The following is a 19,190-nucleotide window of genomic DNA, read 5'->3' on the forward strand; positions in this document are numbered from 1 at the left end:
TTGGTAGGCTCTAGTAAATAAAGTAATCATTTTGATATGTCTGAGTTGCCAAAACAACTTTTGAATCATTTTGCTCTGCTAATAAAGCAAAAAGAATCCTCTTGGCTTTGTAGCATTCACAGCATTGTATGTGTAGAACACAGAGAACAAGAGTGACACAAGCTACACTTTAGGTCAGCACGATAATCTTGAAGGCTATTAGGGATGCACCTTGGCCAAGAGCAAATAGTAAACCTCTTAACTCCAAAGAGAATGGAGGACTAATCCTTTACTCGACAAAGCTTAACACAGGGGTCCTTCAGTTATCCTCTGAAATGAGCTTTTGTTATCACTCTGCTGCAATATTCCTCCATCAGCCTTTGTTTTGCAAATGGCATATGACAACACAACATAATTCTTTTCACAGCACACAGCAAGGACGTAATCTAACAGACAAGCATTATGGAGTGTATGTACTCATTTGTTCCTTGTGATATCCACCACCTTTCCTTGTTGTGCTGCTTAAAAATCTGCTTTAATCTGTCATTCTTGAAATGCTGTGCTTCCACTCACATCAAACCCTTTGTTTGACAAGCAGCAGGGGGGACATCCACCTCTGACAACATTCACTGAGCAGAAAGACAAAAACTTAGATTTGACTTGATAGGAAATTTGCCAATTTGGTCCCAAGCCTTGTGGCAGCTTGCTTTGGGATTAGGTGATCGGGCAGCCGAGGTGGGGAGCTGCTAATGTTTGGCTGTGACTCAGCCCAGTAAGACATCTTAAGCTTTCTTCTGTTTGGACTGGGAGCAGCTGTCAAAGAGGAGTGACTGAAAACCCAACAGGTAGAAAAACACATAAGGAAAAGGAAAAAGACGGACAGCAAACACAGCAGACGTCTTTTGAAAAAGAATACTCTGGAACTTTCATAGCCCATATACTGAGTCTTGTTTCCACTGTTTATAAGAGCCAAATGTTTGAAAATATTTCATTAAAAAGCCATTAATTTTTAGGTAATATTTAATCAATTATCTAACTAATCTAAATCGGAACTCGGAAATGCAGAAGTGCAGCTGGACTGTCTGTGCGGTGCACACAATAAAGGGCGCTTCTTAATTGCATCCACGTTTCCCTCACTTGCGTCTTTTCCTTTTGCGTCTCTCCATGAATCCCCGGTGGGCGGGACTAAGACGCAAGGAAACCAAGCCAGGAGAGAAGGAACGAGGAAATATGTTTTTAGAGACATGAGACGTCCTTTCCTCTGAAGCGTCACATGAAGCGACGTCCGTTTCTGATGACGGCGGCAGCTGATCACAGCTGGATCAGCTGTCAGTCGGCTCTAACAGCTGTAGAGACTTTTCATGGAGTTTGTGTCTGCACACATGTGCACTGTTCTAATACTAATAAAGTCTCAGTTATCAATGCAGAGCAGCATGATTCTCCCTGTAGCTGTCACCTGTTTAACAAACACCTGCACATGAATAATTATAGCTTACTGTAGGCCTATGGCCTGCTCAGAGCCACAGGATCATTTCTACTGGCACAATGCTGATATTAAGGTGGAGTGAACATGTTTGGCTGGAGCATTGTAAAGTGTGTAGTTCATCCCCCATCTGACTCTATACAAATAACAGTAGCATCAGAAATAAAAATAGCAGCAGCAGAGGTCAGTAATAATGCTGGAATAATGTAATAATGCTATGCAATGTTGACCAGTGAAGATGCACACCCCTAGTATGTGCACATACACTTCTAGGTCTGCCCAACTTCCAGTCCCCATCACTTTCCTGCACTGCAATGGCGGTTGTAGCAGTGCACAAAAGATCTGTCATATCAGCTGCTGAACAGACTGAAGTTCGAACAATTGGTATGTGCCACGAGTCACCTAAAATGATATATCCTGTTTTTTATGGTTGGTTTTTTGGCAATCCAAAAAACTCAACTGAAGCACTGAACAAAACAAAGCACTGATCAAACAGCAAGACAACATCTGTCTCTGCCAATGATGCCACATCAATACCACAGAAAAACATCCAAATCTTTCTCCATACATTCCATTTGAACCTGTCACTGTACAAATGTATTTTACTGTGATGGTTCTGCTGCTGGGCCTGAGGCAACAAGCGTGTACCACCCACACTTTAACACAATATAGGTACAAAAGCGCTGTTGTGTCAAATTATAAAGCAATTACTTGATGCTCCAATGGTTACCAAGCATGCGTCACAATGACACTTTGTCCAGAAAGAAATCATAAAAAGTGACATTCAGAGGCAAACACAACACACCACAACAGAAACACAGGACTACAGCAGACCAGTGGTTTTCAAATAGCTGTTTCTGAGGACCCTCTATCTTACTATTCGTTTCAGTAAATGTGATCAGAATGTAATGTTGCAGGTCCTGACTGGGGATCAAGGAATCCACATTTAGCGCCCTGGAATCTTTTTTTGAGGCTATCTTTGAAAAACACTGCTGGGAAAACTGGACACAGACTTAGGAATTAGTGGGGTTTAAAAAAAAAGCTAAAAACAGGAGCTCCTAACGCCAGGACGGATCAGTCGGGACAAGGGGGAGACAAGAGGAGCGGGTTGGACAAAGATTCTACCTGTAGTTCTAGTAGTCTGGTAGGAAGGGAGGTAATTACCGTAAGAAGGAAAAACCATCCAACCTGTTTATATCCTCTTCCCCCAGTAAGTGCTTAGGGAGTGGGGAATAACTTCCAGGGGAGATGGGGAGGACACCAGACTTGTACTCCAAAGTGCCACTGTTGATGGGGGAAGAGATATGATTTTCCATGGCTGGAGAAAAAGCTGTTCAGGAAAAGAGGAAGAGAATAAAAACAGAGTGGCAGCTGCGTTAACAAACAATACAAACTAGCTGACACAATTTCTTCTCTTGCCAGGAGAGTATTCCTGCATACTTTGTGTTTCAGAGAACAAAGAAAAGAAAAACAAAGAATCTCTATGACTTTGTCAAATACATTGTGCAAGCAGTACAGCTTGAAAGGAATTCCCTATGTGTAACTTAGCAGCAAAGATAAAGTGTTATCAACTGAGTTTCTAGTGATGTTGACACTGAATAATGTATAAATTGTATATATTCACAGGAAAATGTATAACAAGCCCAGAGGGTAAATGAGAGAGGTTGGGTGTAGTGAATTATCCCCTGATTCTGCAGTTCAATGGAGCATTTTGGCTTCTTTTAGCCTGTTGTTCTGGTTTAACATAGCGTACTGTACTGTTCAGTCTCAGTGCTTTCATCAACCCCATTTTTAGCAACAGCAGGCAGCTGCTTTTAGCGAAAAGGCTCTGATAAAGTCACTGTGCACTATCTGCCCAGCACTAAACAGCAGACACACAGAGTTCGAGACTAGCTGGTGAAAATAGTGGAGTATTTAGCAGCTAAAGAGCTGGACATTTTTTTCAGCAATCAGTTGAATGCAAACCAGAGATAAAAAGGGAGTGAATATTGGACTTAAATGGATTAGGTGAACCGAAACATGGCCTCAAATTAATGCCAATACTGTTCTGTTTCTGCTGGACACCCCAGAACAGTACCTGCAGTACAGTACAGTTTGCAAATATATGATAAGTGATTCACAATCAACAGATGTGGACACAGATCTCATGTGTAATAACCAGGGGTGTGACGAGATCTCGTGGCACTCATGCAATTGACATTTTTCACGCTGTCAAGCCACACATTATTTTTCTCACGCAGTGAAATACAAATGGTATAACTAATAAGATTTAAGACTTGCGGAGCTAATCAACTCCACCCAGCTGACTGACACCGGCGTACGCTGTGATAGTAATCAGCTGAACCCACTCGCACTGTGAGTCCACACAGCTTTGACTAGCTGCTCTGTTTGTGATTGTGTGCTGCACTTTATCAGAGCCACTGAAGTTAACGTGTGTGGATTTGTGGTAACATGCAGTCTGAAATTGCATCCTGCCAAAGTTTTGACCATGAGCAGAACACCTGCTGAAACACAGGAGCTATAAAAGTCCAGGAGTTTATAACTAAATTAAAATTTTATAATTTATCATTGAGGTGAAAAGGTGCCACAATCACATTTCAAGAGGTTACTTCCCCAAAAAAAGACACAACGAGGAGGGAAGACTAAATCATGACTCAGCAGGGATGATATTACATGAGAAAAGTTGATCTACAGGAGAAACAGTTCTGAAAGCAGCACAGAATGACTGAGAGCTGCACTGACTTTGATTCAGTTATAGTTAGGCTATAGATTTTGAATTGTCACCTGCCACCTGAATTTTGTGTTTCTCTTTACATCAATAAAAAAAAAAATCAGAAAAAATCATCAGGATGCAGGAAATAAAGTGTTTAATGTTAAAATACTCATATAATTCAGCATAATAGATTTCTTAAAAATAGTGTTAAAATTTCGTCTCGTGTCGATCTCGTGAACCCAATCTCGAGTCTCGTCTTGTCTTGTGGGTTAAGTGTCATCACACCCCTAGCAATAACCAGTACGATACATCATTTACATTTACTGGTAAACTTTTCTAACTGACAAGTCAACTGACGACTAATCAAATAAAATAGGTGAGGACTTACAGTGTGTGATATCAGGAGGCCCATAGGGATCTGACAAGTAGACATTGGTGGGCTTTCCCACCTTTAAGTAGACCACATCTGACGTGTTCTTCAAAATAGCCACAGCTTCTTCATGAGACACTTCCTCCAGACTGTAGTTATTCACCTGTCCAGACACAGATATACAGTAGTCCTTGTTTGTTCAATCAGGGGTTTTAAAGGCTCCGTTGTGTTTCCTTACTGCTCAATTCAGATTAGTCCAGTGTGCTTGTGGCCTTCAGGAGACTGGACTATGACAGATGGTGTTCGGGTGAGAACACAGCAGTAGGAAGGTAATTAAATTAAGCTCTGGTTTAGCAAGAGGGATGCCCTCCTCCTGAACAAAAAGCTTGCTGTTACTCTACTGAGTATGCAGCTTACCACTTTCTTGCTTTCAAAATGTGTGCCAGAGACTCATTTCATCACTTCATCATGTAGACGGAAGATGCAGGAAGAATGTTGTCAGCAAGTAAATTTCCTGATTAATACACTGCAGGTTAATGTACTGTGTACAGTGTAACCTGGTTCATGGAACAGCCATTAGTCTCTTCGATATCGGTCAATATAATAGTGAGCACTGTATTAAAATGATAAAGATGCTAAACAGGTTCAGGTCCTGCTGGTAAAACCAAACAGTCATCATTTGTCAGCACACCAAAGCAAAATGTTATACTCTAAATATACTTTGGATTGGGGTGGCTGTGGCTCAGGAGGTAGAGCGGGTTGGCCGTTAATCGGAAGGTCGGTGGTTCAATCCCTGGCTCCCCTGGTTGCGTGTCGAAGTGTCCTTGGGCAAGATACTGAACCCCGATTTGCCCCTGGCGGCTGTTCCGCCAGTGTGTGAATGTTAGTTTCCGTTTGAGCACTTAGGCTCGGTGAATGCAGATGTAATGTAAAAGTGCTTTGAGTGGTTGAAAAGACTAGAAAGGTGCTATACAAGTACGGAGCATTTACTTTTGTAATAAAGTATAGAAGAATATGATAGAAGTAAAAAAAAAAAAAAGACTGCATTTGTTAGGTATGTATAAAGACATTAGAGGCCATCAGGGACTGTATCTGAGCTGTGGAAGTGTACCTTTAGCGTCACATAACTACGCTTTGTCACTTTTTCTGAAAGCGTTGGTATTGGACGCCCTGAGATGAGAACGGCTGTGCACCTTCATACTATTGCCATTGAACTAAATGTTATGAGTGTTTAATGTATTTAATTTCTTATGTTTTTATCTACACTAAGTGATCTGAAACAACAAAATCACCACAGAGTTGAATAATCTCATCTCAGACACAACAACAATTCTAAGCTTCACAAAGGCCATGTGACTGCTGTACTGCATTACAGTAGAGAGTAATAGTGATTCCACTGTGCTGGCCAATTTTTTGCCATTTAATATTCCGCTGTGTGCTGTATGTTTCCGCTGAGGTTAATTAAAAACATACTGTATTTTCATATCCTTCTCTCTTAACACAGAATTAATTTATGTACTCACCATTAACAACCTGTCTCCAACTTGTAGCCGGCAATCCTTCTGTGCTGCCCCACCATCAATGATCTTGGTGACGTATATGCTATTGTCTCCAGGGATGTGCTGGTTTCCAACTCCACCTGCAATACTGAAGCCAAGCCCTGTATGTGTTTTTGTATATGTGAAAATAGTTGGTTAGTTTCTGGGTTGTGTGTACGAAATCAGACACTATACTAGCACTATTTGATAATGTGTATTATTATGCAAATATGTATGCAAATATTTGATTTTACCAAGAAGAGAATTTGCTTTTTTTGTTAGAGGAACCAATCTTTCCATATTCAAAACATGCTGCAGTGACCAGTTAAATTGAATCAATATGATTAACACTCGCCAGGAAAGTATTTACATGAGCATCAACCAGGACGCAGGATAGAAATGAATATTAGTCACAATCAATCTGTGTGTGATTGACTTAGCACGACTGTGTGTATGCGTTAGTCTGAGCCCACCTTTTGGTCCTTTGATGAGTTTGATCTCAATGATGGTCTCCAGCATTGGCCTGCGGCGCCGCACATACAGCCGGACAATGGAACCGGCAACCTTCAGGGCTTCTACGGCCTTACTGTGAGAGACCTCTGACACATCTGCATCATTCACCCGCAGGATGCAGTCGTTTACTCTGGGAGAGGAACAGTGTGGATTAGTCATAATTATTAGCAATAACTAAGAGCAAAGCTGCAATCACACTATTTCATTCTTTAAAAACTGATGTGTCCAATCTGTGCAGGCAGATATAGAGCAGCCATTTTGGGAAAAGTGTTAAACCTGATGGGTTTTTTTGAGAGTCAAGCTCTTTCTAAAGTTGCAAAACTTCTGCTTTTATGGAACTACATGCTGTTGACTATTTTTATTGAGTGCCGTTGGGGGCACGCCCCTCATCGGTCTTTCGTTAAATATAACAGTATATTAAGTAGTTGAAATTAGCTCTACCTTGACAACATTAAAAGGCATAAATAATGTTATTGTACATGAGTTTAAGATTAAGGCAATGTTGTGCATGTTATTCACTTTTTTATGTATATGTAGGTCTGTGAAGCGTGACAGAGAGAAAGAGTGAGTGTGTGCATGTGGGCGAGCACATGAGTGTGTAAAAATGTGAGAATTTCCCTGAGGTGTCAACTGAAACATCCATGTCCTGGCACTCAAGGACACAACTCTCCTGGGGGTGCTCATAGAGACCAGCTGGGGCCCAGCACACACACACACACACACACACACACACACACACACACACACACACACACACACATAATTACATGCATACATACACACCCACTTCCACCTGTGAGTGAAAAAATGACTTCCAGCATAAAAAAAAAGCTTTATACTGTATTTATCTTTCTTCTGTTACTGTTTAAGTAGATAAACACAGAACTCATGTTGGTGATGACTACATGAACAAATAGCCTGTAAGCCTACTCTAAAAAAGCTCTAAATTGTGAGAAAAGTCTGTATAAATAAATGTAAATGATTCCATTTATAGAAATCTTTCAGAAATAAAATGGTGGGGTTGCTGTGGGTTTAGTCCTAACTACATCCATTCTTTTGCCTCTCCTAAACAACAGACACATTTAAAATGCTCCAAGCCATCTCTTAAACCGAGCCAGTGCACAAAGTATGTGCACTTAGTGCTCTGCTACAGTGTCTCAGAGCAGCGACAGGAAGGGTGTCTGGCTTCTATAATGTTCTATTACCAAATTCCTATCAGGCCTCCTTCCTCCCCCAGATTAGACTTCCCCTCCTTCCATAATGCATTTGTCTTGCTGCCACCTTGGAGTGGGTGACCATCAATTAGGCTAAGTGTGATTTATGCCAGGGCCGGCTTCTTCTGCGATCTGTTTGAGATTGACGCTGTGCATGCATGATGCTCCTCTCTGGCATCTTTGATCTGACAGTAATGCTTCAGAGCTGCAGCTTGGAAAAAGAACAGGGACTGGCCTGCTACCAAAAACAGCATTATCAATCACTGCTACTCTAAAAAGGTGGGAATACAACCAGGGCTGGACTGGTAATCTGGCATACTGGGCCAAAAAATGGGCCAACGATCGGCCCATAACGCATGAACAGCGGCCCATTGCGTAATTTTCTATACTGACACTGGTCCGGTCCAATCACATCTCTTACTAGCCCCCAACCCCTCTGCTCTCTGTTTCTTGCGTTAGGGTTAGGAAAAAAGAAAAAAACAATTTGGACAAGGGCGCTTAGGGCCCGTGTCCACCAAAGCGTTTTTTTCTGACGCCAGCATCTTTATTCAATTCATTGCAATGGGAGCAGCGCGTTTTTACGAGCTTGTGGTGGTACTCTCCGAGATGTTTCCTCGCCCATGTCATGAACCCACATACAGCGAGGCTGTCCTCTCTTCACACAGAGCAAGGGCCAGAGCAAGTACTCTACTCTGTGTTGACATTTTTACATCCAGTAAAGTTAGGCAGAACTACTTGCAACAAATGTATCAACCAAAGTAGGCGGAAAAAACGCTTTGGTGGACATGGGACCTTAGGGATGTGGAGGTGCAGTGGTGTACATTAGTGGCTCATACACCCTTGCATTACACAAAAAAGCTCCAACATGTTCTAAATTCAGTCAAGTTGTGACTCTCTAGTTTCATAATTAAAGTCAGTATTCATGTTTATTACTAAACTAGCCACTAGATCCAAGGTGTCAAGTAGGGGCGTTTTCCCTCAAGTAAGCCTTTTACTCCAGGACAGTGATGAATGGGCTCAGGTTGTGTCCTTGCCTCCTTGATACACTACTGTAACAAAGGGTCTGATGGACTGTATCCACATTCCTTTGTTAATTTAATAAAACTGTTTTAGATTGTTGGTCACCTTTACAGTCGCAGACTTTCAGAGATCAGTAAGTGCTGACGCTGCAGAGTACTGAAGGAAATAAATGCCAGTTGGTTTGTTACTCTTGAGAATAAATAAACAGAAGTTTAATTTGTATAATATTGGCTTCGGGACAAAAAGTTCATCATTTGAGAGTTCAGGATTCATTTGTTTTATACAGGATCCACAGAAAAACAATCCTGCTGTATAAGATCTCAACTATTTTTTCTATGAAAGATTTCTGAGGGTAGATTATAAGTGGTCCCCCCCCCCCCCCCCCCCAAAAAAAAGTTCCTGTCCAGTGTGAAAACTTTTCTAGTTATCTCTTATTAAAAACCTTGGTGGGGAAATGTAAGTGACTGACCTCAGGCGTCCATCCTCTGCTGCAGCTCCTCCAGGGATGATCTTGGTGATGAAGATGCCGGGGTCATCACCGATATGTGGATTATCTGTGCCTCCGGCAATGCTAAAGCCCAAGCCTGAGTTACCCTGCAGCCATGGAAAGCAGTCAGTGACAACGGGACTCTGCAGGCAGAGTTATTTTCTATGTAGACATCAACTGCTTGTTTCTAAGACAGTTTGAGGACACTGTCTGCAGTGGAGTGGATTAGCTGAAACAAGACTCCTGCTGCTGTTATACTTTCAATAGAGAGAAAACCACCAATTTTTTGTTACTGTTACATTGAAGCTAATAAGACATTTATTTATAAGTGCCTTACAAGGTTCAAGGTCATACAATTTATACATGATAAAAGACAAGTATCAGGATATGCTAACAATAATGACAGATAAACAAATACATTGAGAACTTACATGAATCCCAGAATACACTGATAGTATCTATTGTTGCTTGTAAATCTCTCACTTTACTGATGATTATATTTTGTTCCTCAATTGTAAGTCACTTTGAAGAAAAGCATCTGCTGAATGAGTAAATATAAATGTAATCTTATTTATATGTTTATTTTCTCCCCAAACAGAAATTATTGTGTTATGTTCTATTGCAGGTTTGGTTGCTTTCTGCAATTGGTGTTTCCCACAGCTTTTCCCTGTTGTCCCCACCCTCCATCCCCCTTTCCCCCTTCTCTTACAGGTGTTGTCCTTTCTCTGTGCTGTCTGTTTGTGCCCTCCCATCCCCGTGTCTGCCCCCCTGTCCGGCCCGGTGACAAATCAATACATAATTAAATAAATAATAAAACAGACAAAGGAGTATTTTAATACTCTCTTGTTAAAGTAAAATCTGTCTGGCACAATATGGTATCCAGGTCATTATACTCTATACCAGGCTGCTGGGCAGGACAGGTTTAAAAAAAAAAAAAAAGAATAAAAATATATTAAATATAAAATAAATTGGTGTGAATGGGTGAAAATAAATAAGGTAAATAAATACAAAGGAAGAATAAAACAGACAAAAATATTAAAACACACACATAAATAAATACATTAAAAAAATTAGTAATAAATAAAGTTGAATAAACAAATAAGGTAATTATAACAAAGGTGAATAAGTAAAGGCACTAATTAAAATATATACATTTATGTCTCCTTGTATAATTTAATTACTACCTACATTTATTTATTTACTTTATTTTTTTGTGTATTTAATTGGATGCTTATTTATTTATTGAGCATTTATTTATTTCTGTATTTATTTCTGACTGTGTCAGGATCGGTCCTCCATAACGGGGTGGGAGAGTTATCAAGCACGTAAAGTTTGGTTCAGATGTGAGCATGTACACTGAAGTTACAACAACTTCCTGTGTCATGGCGAAGACTTGATCTCTGACGCCACGCCACGGACACACCCATTGACGAAAACTCGCAAATAGCACAACTTTTCATCTTCAATGCCTTTAGAAGGCACAGCACAAATTTGAAGTCGGTCGGACTAAATCCCTAGGAGGAGTTCGTTAAAGTACGAAGTGTGTAAATCATCCAAAATTTGACGTAAAATTCAAAATGGCCGACTTCCTGTTGATTTTAGGGCATCGCTCCGAAAGGCTTTTTTGTGCGTCTGGACAAGATACACGTACCACAGAAAATTCGTGCACGTAGGTAAAACGTGCGGCGGGGGCTGCTTCATTAAAAGTCACTTCCTGTTGCCAGCAGGTGGCGCTATAACTGTCTGTGAATGTCAGCATGTACATGTGTTCAGGGCGGGACTCTCATCCTACATGTACAGTTTGGTCCAGATGTGAGCATGTACACTGAAGTTACGACAACTTCCGTGTCATGGCGAAGAGTTGATCTTTGACGCCACGCCACGGACACGCCCATTGACGAAAACTTGCAAATAGCACAACTTTTCATCTTCAATGCCTTTAGAAGGCACAGCACAAATTTGAGGTCGGTCGGACTAAATCCCTAGGAGGAGTTCGTTAAAGTACGAAGTGTGTAAATCATCCAAAATTTGACGTAAAATTCAAAATGGCCGACTTCCTGTTGGGTTTAGGCTATGGCTCCAAGAGACTTTTTTGTGCGTCTGGACAAGATACACGTACCACAGAAAATTCGTGCACGTAGGTAAAACGTGCGGCGGGGGCTGCTTCGTTAAAAGTCACTTCCTGTTGCCAGCAGGTGGCGCTATGACTGTGGGTGAATGTCAGCATGTACATGTGTTCAGGGCGGGACTCTCATCCTACATGTACAGTTTGGTCCAGATGTGAGCATGTACACTGAAGTTACGACAACTTCCGTGTCATGGCGAAGAGCTGATATTTGACGCCACGCCACGGACACGCCCATTGACGAAAATATGTTGATGTAATTTTTCTAGTTATTAAATAATTATTTTCTAGTTTTAACATCTGCCAAGGTGCAAGTCCTGCTGGTTGGGATTAACTGATGCACAGGAAAAAATACATCTTGTGTACTACTTGACAGCACCGTGCAAACAACTAAAAGCCATCCTCGTAAGCATCCTCATTTCATAGACATTGGTTTTCTAAATGCTGACATTTAATACTTTTGAAAAGCACAAGTAACTGTTTCTTTAATAGTCAATGAAATATTGATGCATGACAGGACAGTATGGCATTATACTGTCACTGCTCTCAGCATAAGTACAGTAGTCAGAGGTGTACAGTTTGCCATTACAAAATTACTCTGGCATCCTGTTGTCAAGGTCACGGCCTCTCTCCTGGCTCTTTGTTGTCATGACACTACTATAAAATTATGTATTTATAAGACAGCAGGATCACACAGTCTTTCAGAGCAGAAGCTGCACTTTGCTGGCTCTGCAACTAAAATCCCCAGGATTCCCACTCACAAAATGAAAGTCAAGCTTTGATTAAGTTGTTCGCTGATGGGAATAGCAGCTTCTCTTGATTACAGTTTCCAGTGAGCTTCCCTGGAGGGCCTCACTGCCTGAAACCACTACACAAGATGGGTTTGGCCATCATCTGATGGCTGATAATAAATACGGAAGTCCTGGAGTAAGGATTAAGGTTGACTTCTGTCTCCAATGCCCCAGTGCAGGCTCCCCTTGTTGATTGGTGGTGTTCTGTTGGTTGGGCTTTGTCTCTGCTCCCCACTGTATTGGAACTGTTAAAGCTCTTTCTACTCTGCGCCTGTAAGGATCCACTTCTGCACATATTTCCATCTCAGTGACTTGGCGATTCATTGACGAGCTTGTGCCAGCTGTGCTCTGCTTTAGCACACAAATCAGTTGTTTTTAGAGTTGTGAGGGATAAAACTGTTTCATGCTATTTGCCTTTATATCAAAAATCTGCATGAATTAATTATTAAATTAACTTCTAACCAGTCAGATGCTTAAGTCAAATGGAGAGTTGTTACATTTGACTTTATGACTATGTATAAAAGCCATGTTCAGCTTAAGTGTCATGATCATGGAAATCTTTTGTGGTGTTTATACATACAATAAGCTATTTCAGGGGGTGTGCCGTTTCGGCCATACAAATATGCAGTTTAATTCTTGTCATTGCATTTGGTGGAAAAACTGTTCTAAAGGCTAGTCTGAGCAAAAAGTCCCAACTGTTCCCACACAATTCATACTAGGAAAACAAACAACTCTTCCCACATATATTTTTGATAGTAACTTATGATTTACACACGGATTAACAAGCCACACTGACAGTAGATCCTCGTGTGAAGCAGCAGGGATGTTTTAACTTTACTGTGTCATTGCCTTGCATCTTATTTTAAAGCCTTCAAGAGACCATGTCAGTACACCACAGGGCTGAGGCACGTTCTCATAGATTTTCTGGGGGTAATCACAGCTGAGGGATCAAACATACTCACCCGCTCTAGAGTGATTTCCTCAAACTCATATTCAATTTCTGTGCCATTGACCTGAGGAAACATAAAACAGATTGTGTCAGGACACCGACTCCATTTTCTGTCTTTCAGACATTGCTATAAACTATTAAATTGTACAGTATATTACATAATTTCTCTTAAGGTGGAGCCAATAAAATAATAAGCCCCACATTAAGTGCCAGTTAATCAATATTAGCTATTTCTGCAACATGGAGGTGAGCTACAGAGGAGTCAGCCTCATTCTGCAGGTCACTGAGATGAATTAATATAATGATAATAATGATAAATTAATCTGCTGGTTGTATTGACCTTCTGCTGAAAAAGATGTGAAAAAAAAGTGCATTAAAAAAGACACAAACATTTAAACTCACATAAGGAACGGAATCCAATGTGTCTGTGTTGACGATTATCGGGGCTGGGCTGGCCTGTAAGAGAGACAGAGAGAGAAGTAGGAGATAAGGGGGAGACTTAGGTTTTAGTGAGAGAGAGAAGACCGGGCCCACCACTGTCCTACTTTCCATAAAAGTATCCAGGGGACAAGCTTGTGGATTGCTGTAACATCAACAATTTAATAGACTTCCATTTGCTGGATGGCACCAGAAACACTCCCCTCTCATAGACAGCACTCTGATACAGTTATTAAAGCAGAATGGGTTTAAGACGAGAGCGGGATGGGAACACAGGTGGATGTAATCAGTCTGTATCATGCAGATTTGCAAGTCTGACACCTTACTGATAACAAAGACACTGAAAAATTGTGATAATTTATGATTCTACATGGCAGCTTGTATTGAATGCCTGGTAAACATAAATGTTCAAATTTAACGGCACCAATGGAAAGACTGTCGAAATTGTGCAGTACGAAATAAAACCAATGTCAAACAGTGACCGCAAAATGCTTTCCCCTGATGGCCTGTAGAAAATGAGCAGATGGTTAAAGGCAGGACTCCTGAGAGAGGAACTGTTTTGGCTGATGAGAGCAGTGACCGAACATCAGATTAAAAGCAGCTCAGTTTACAGCACATAAACAACGAGCCTGATGTATGAGTCCCCCTTCAGAAGATGATGCCCAAGGTGATTTGTCCCCACAAGATAAATAGAACTCAAACAAAGAAGGGCAATAAGAAGAGAAAGGGCTAATAATTCTTCTGTGAATGATTAAATAAAGTTACCTAGTCCCGTCACATATCCTAGGCTGGAAACACATTTTACGTGCGGCGTTATGAGCTTGAAGGATTATCACAAAAACACAGATTAGTCACCGCTATTAGTAGTCCCTCACACACTGTATACCCATGTACATTTGAGTGACATGATGCTGTAAAAGACAGGAAGGTTTGCTTTGTCATCAGGCCAGTGACGGCACTTCAGTAAGAGTCGGTCTGCATTAATAATGTTACCTTTTCTTAACATTCATTTTAATTCATTTAACCAAGCCAGTTATATTTTCTGTTATGCTGAAACAGTTAAAAATGCAACAATATTAAAGAAAATTCAAACAAATTTATAACAGTTATCTTTTGTACTCTATTCACCACTGTATGCACATCAGACCAATGAATGTCCTCATTTGGAAAATCAAGTTACAATTTATCTGATTTGAAACTGAAGAACCAAGTAGTTTATTTTTGTCATCAACAATAATCCAATAAAAAAAACACCATGGGATGTGCTTTTTGTCAGCTGATCTATGAGATGCGCAGCTCAGACACACCTCAGTAAAGAGCATTTGCCATAAAAGATGAAAACAAACCAAGATAACAACAACAAAGACAGAAAGAACAACAAGTAAAACAACCAAGAAAACTGAGAAGAAACCACAGGCCACTTCATCAAGGCAAGCCAAAGTGAAATGTCAATGACTTATTATCAAGTCAAATGCATAATGCAGTGTGCCACTAAAATACTTCCCTCAGCATGTTTTCACGCTTGGTCTGATTCAGCTATCCAAATGAGCTCAAATCAGTTCATCAGTATTGTTGCAGATTTGTGAATACAAATCAGATTCAAACCTCATTCTGCAATATTTTACATAAGTAATCACTTTTCAGTGGAAGAAGTGAAAGAAGACAGAGTGAACTCAGGTGTAATAGTTTGTTGAAGGTCTCTGTCACCCCAGTTAACTTTCTGCTCTATTCTCTACCCCACCAAAACAATGAAAACCTCTTAACTTTAAGACTAAAATGGAAAATCCCATCATGGAATTGGAGCTGGTTAATCCTAAATTGAATAATAAAGCCTTTATATTTATTTAATGCAGTAATTGTACCCACCTTTTTACATTTGATTATTAGTTCTACATTTAATGTCACACAGTTTGTTCAGGACATGCATATGCAGTATCTCCCTGCTTTATTCAGAAGCATTTATTCACTCATGTGAATTATTAAATTACTGTGGTTCATTCAAATAAGCAAGTTGGAATTATGTGCGACTCTGAACATTACAGAGACAGACAGTGACATAGAGACTGACTGACTCAGTGAATTTAAGAAAAAGAGAAAGATTACAGTAGGCTGGCTGCACAGGATTGCAAAGCCAGAAACTGATTGAAGTAAAATGGTGTTGCTGAGAGGAATGATGAGAGGGATTAAGGCGCTTCTGCTTGCCATACACGGACACTAATCATATGTATGAATGCACAGCCATTCTCAGAGAGAATCATCAACAATGGACTCAACTCTGACTTCCAACAACACACTACAACAGCACGTGAAGCCTTTTTTTACTAAGATTTAACATTCAGCCTTAAAAAACATGATGATGCAAAAAACATTAGAATTCCATAATTGCGTCATATAGTTTCACTTCTTTGTACTATTATTCCCTACAGTACCTAATACCACATAACATGTATACCACAGCCACTATGAATCCACATGTCTGCACACACAGACCAACCGAGAGGTAATGGCCACTCGACTGTGCACATAAATGGCATGCTTAACTGCACTTCATTTCTCATTTCTCTTCTTGTTCATGCTTCCTACCATCACCTGCCTCCAACAACGCATTATGCCACTGGTCCGGGAGCATTGCAACACTGTGTATGTTATGTTAGGACACTTTCATGGAGCTATAAACTATACCATTCATAATATCATAGCCTAATAATATTGAATTTTCAATCACAATTCTGCCAGTGCAGAAAAGCTGTATTAATTGGGGCAGCATTCCTACATGGCTAGTTTCATTCAGCAAACACCATCTACTAAAACATGTGAACTGTTTTCTAATTTCTAAACCCTACAAGTTGCCACAATGTTGTCTATTTTGTATTTTTGTATAAACCTTCACTCTGATATTGTGCTAAAGAGATTGTAAACAACACATTCTCAGCGGAAAAATACTGAACTCTTACTGGATGATGAGGAAGGTGTAAAACCCTTACTCTTTTAGTGAAAACTGTCATCAAGCTGCAGAAACCAACGATGCACCATCAAATTCTTAAGATATTACAAAGTAAGTTGCTTGTATTTCCATAGTCGAGTTCTGAGCTCTTGTTGAGTTTTGCTCAATAATTCAGTGGCACCTCTATGTACACAGTATAGTGGCTCATGAAAACAGGGGAATGGATCAATAATTCACAAGCATCTCATGTAAAAATAGTCAACACACAATGTGAGCAGTTGATGCTCTATTACACTCTAACCATACTTAGTGTGGGGGGCGGAATGGAGGAGTGTGATGGAAATGGACAAAAGAGATCAGCTACTTCTGGTCAGCAGAGTCTAATTGAAAATACTGAATCATCATTTTTCTCTTCAACCGTAGCAAAGAAAAACAAAGGAAAAATAAGGAAGGACAGCCAATTTTGGCCTTTGTGACAGATATTAAAGGGGGGCTATTATGCCTTTGCTTGTTTTCTATCATATATATAGAATGTTACCCTGTCAGACGTTCATAAACATAGTTAACAACAAAGTATTTAAATAATGAGGTATGTAAGTATGTAAGAGTTATCCCTGTGAGCAAAAAGCTCAGGCTTCAGACTGCTCTGAAAACTAGGTTTCCAAAGTTCTTTCTGCCTTCGTGGCTAGCTGATGTCCACTTGGCTTGGATGTCCTTCTACAGTTCCAGCACGCCCCCGAAGTACAGGGACACACCCATAAAGTTAATGGACCACTCTGCTCATAGCACTATAGCAAAGTGTGAAGAGGTCTGGCTATGGACTGCCTTTGGAGGTTGTTCAAAATGTCTTTCAGCAAGTGCTTTTGCGTTAGTGAAGGAAAGTTAGTTTCTTGATCGATGAATCTATTTATTTGTGGCTAGTGACTCAATCAGCTAGCTGACTCTGCCAGGACTGGGAGCTTGGAGCCCGGCCCTGAAAACCTCCTCCTCCAAGCAGTCCAAAGCTCCGGTGCTAGTGGCGTGAACACCATCCCTTCCCCTGGAGCTCAAGCTCTCTGGCCAGTCAGCTATGCCCCAGTGTCCCATATTTTCCAAGTTAAGTTACTGTAGCTTTCATAGCCATCGAGCTCACCCGCAAGACAAGTGGTCTGTTATGTATAAAGAGAACTGAGATTCGGAAGCGGGGCTCCGTTCATTCCAGTGAAAGCTGTTCAGTGGCACATGAACCCAAAAAAGTTACATTTCTATGTGGAAAATTACCCGGATTGTCTGCATAGCATAGAGCGAGATCACCAGAGATCTGAGCTGGCTAACTTCTGGTTTAGTCCTCCACTAACCTTGAACGGGGATAGTACAGCTATTCTAAACTTTCCAAATGTTATCGGACCGAATGGATCGAATTCTGATAGTGAAACGAGTCATTTCGCAGGGGGTTGTGACTCAAAAAAAAATAATTCACAGTTTTACAGCCACTCCTTTCACAATGTAAGTCTATGGGTAAAGGGCCACTGTGCATCACGTGATGGACACAGAAGTTGTAATTACACTGTCTGGCCACTATGCCAGATTGGCTTACTTCCTGGGGGCTTGGTTACAGTGTCTCTCAAACACGGGTAAGTATATTCAGCTGTAGCCTGCAGACGCGAAGGAAGTCGCACTTCCAAATACGTTTCGTCCCAGAAGATGCCGCACACAATACGTGATGACGTTTATCCCGGCCCACGTACAGTATACCCTCAAGCTGCGGTTAGATTTATGTTGACTGGTTAATTTGCGGAGAGACATGATTGTTTTTTTATGACAAGATTGATATTCATTTTAAAGACTTTTTTGAACCAGAAAATTATACAGTCTGAGAATAGTAAAGAAATTAAAAGAGTTAAAATGAGTTTGTTTAACTTTGTTAGGCGATATCCCTGTGTCATGCTTTATATCTTGCCGTTTTGTGTACTTTTGTACTTTTAATAAGATTTTATTATTATATTATTATTTAATGGCTCTGGCCAAAACAAAAGTACACAAAACGACAAGATATAAAGCATGACTGGTTTTGGATAAAGATCTTTGTATGAGATTAATTCAAGATTCAATAAAGAAAAAAAAAAAACTCCAGCTGCTGTTTTATTATGTTTTCCTAAGCCACCTTTCAAAAGTCAGAATGTCATGGGGGCGCTGAGTGCAGGCTGGGGACTGAGGTGTGGATCCAAATGCAGACGTAGGCGAGGTGGTTGCTGTTCAAACTAAAGATTTTATTCAAGCACAAACTAAACTGAAACAGGCTTACATGGAGCTCAGGGCAAAAGTCCAAACAAAGGTAATCCAGAAAAAGGCAAATCCAACATAAAGACAGAGTAATCCAAAACAGGGGAACAAACCAGGGAACAGAGCACAAGGCGATCAATATCAGACGCACAGACGTGACAAAGACTGAAGAAACAAGCAAGCAAATATACACACACAGGAACTAACGAGCGGGGTGGGAGCAACACAGGTGAAGGGAATAAGGACTAATCAGGCACCGCAGACACACAGTGAATAAGACAGAGAGCAACAGCAAGGAAACCAGTCAGGAAACTAATACAATACAGATTAAAGAATAAACCGAAAAGACTACAAACACAAGCAG

At 40.6% G+C, this 19,190-nt stretch overlaps 1 protein-coding gene across 5 annotated transcripts in view; it reads right to left on the minus strand.

The window, feature by feature from the left end:
• Window positions 1-19,190, minus strand: part of dlg2 (discs, large homolog 2 (Drosophila)) — a 268,496-nt gene that overhangs the window by 32,154 nt on the left and 217,152 nt on the right. For 3 of the 5 annotated variants that reach the window (XM_038708584.1, XM_038708583.1, XM_038708582.1), the window contains exons 7-13: window positions 13,585-13,638; window positions 13,196-13,246; window positions 9,300-9,424; window positions 6,557-6,726; window positions 6,069-6,205; window positions 4,564-4,708; window positions 2,627-2,792 (exon numbers count right to left, since the gene is read on the minus strand). In XM_038708584.1, coding sequence (XP_038564512.1) covers window positions 2,627-2,792; window positions 4,564-4,708; window positions 6,069-6,205; window positions 6,557-6,726; window positions 9,300-9,424; window positions 13,196-13,246; window positions 13,585-13,638 — 848 coding nt within the window. The remainder of the gene's footprint in view (window positions 1-2,626; window positions 2,793-4,563; window positions 4,709-6,068; window positions 6,206-6,556; window positions 6,727-9,299; window positions 9,425-13,195; window positions 13,247-13,584; window positions 13,639-19,190) is intronic. The other 2 variants (XM_038708585.1, XM_038708586.1) reach the window with 1 other exon arrangement.

Source organism: Micropterus salmoides, unplaced genomic scaffold, assembly GCF_014851395.1.
Source record: "Micropterus salmoides isolate LMB-PRFRI ecotype aquatic unplaced genomic scaffold, ASM1485139v1 Ms_hic_scaffold_9, whole genome shotgun sequence".
Taxonomy (NCBI): domain Eukaryota; kingdom Metazoa; phylum Chordata; class Actinopteri; order Centrarchiformes; family Centrarchidae; genus Micropterus; species Micropterus salmoides.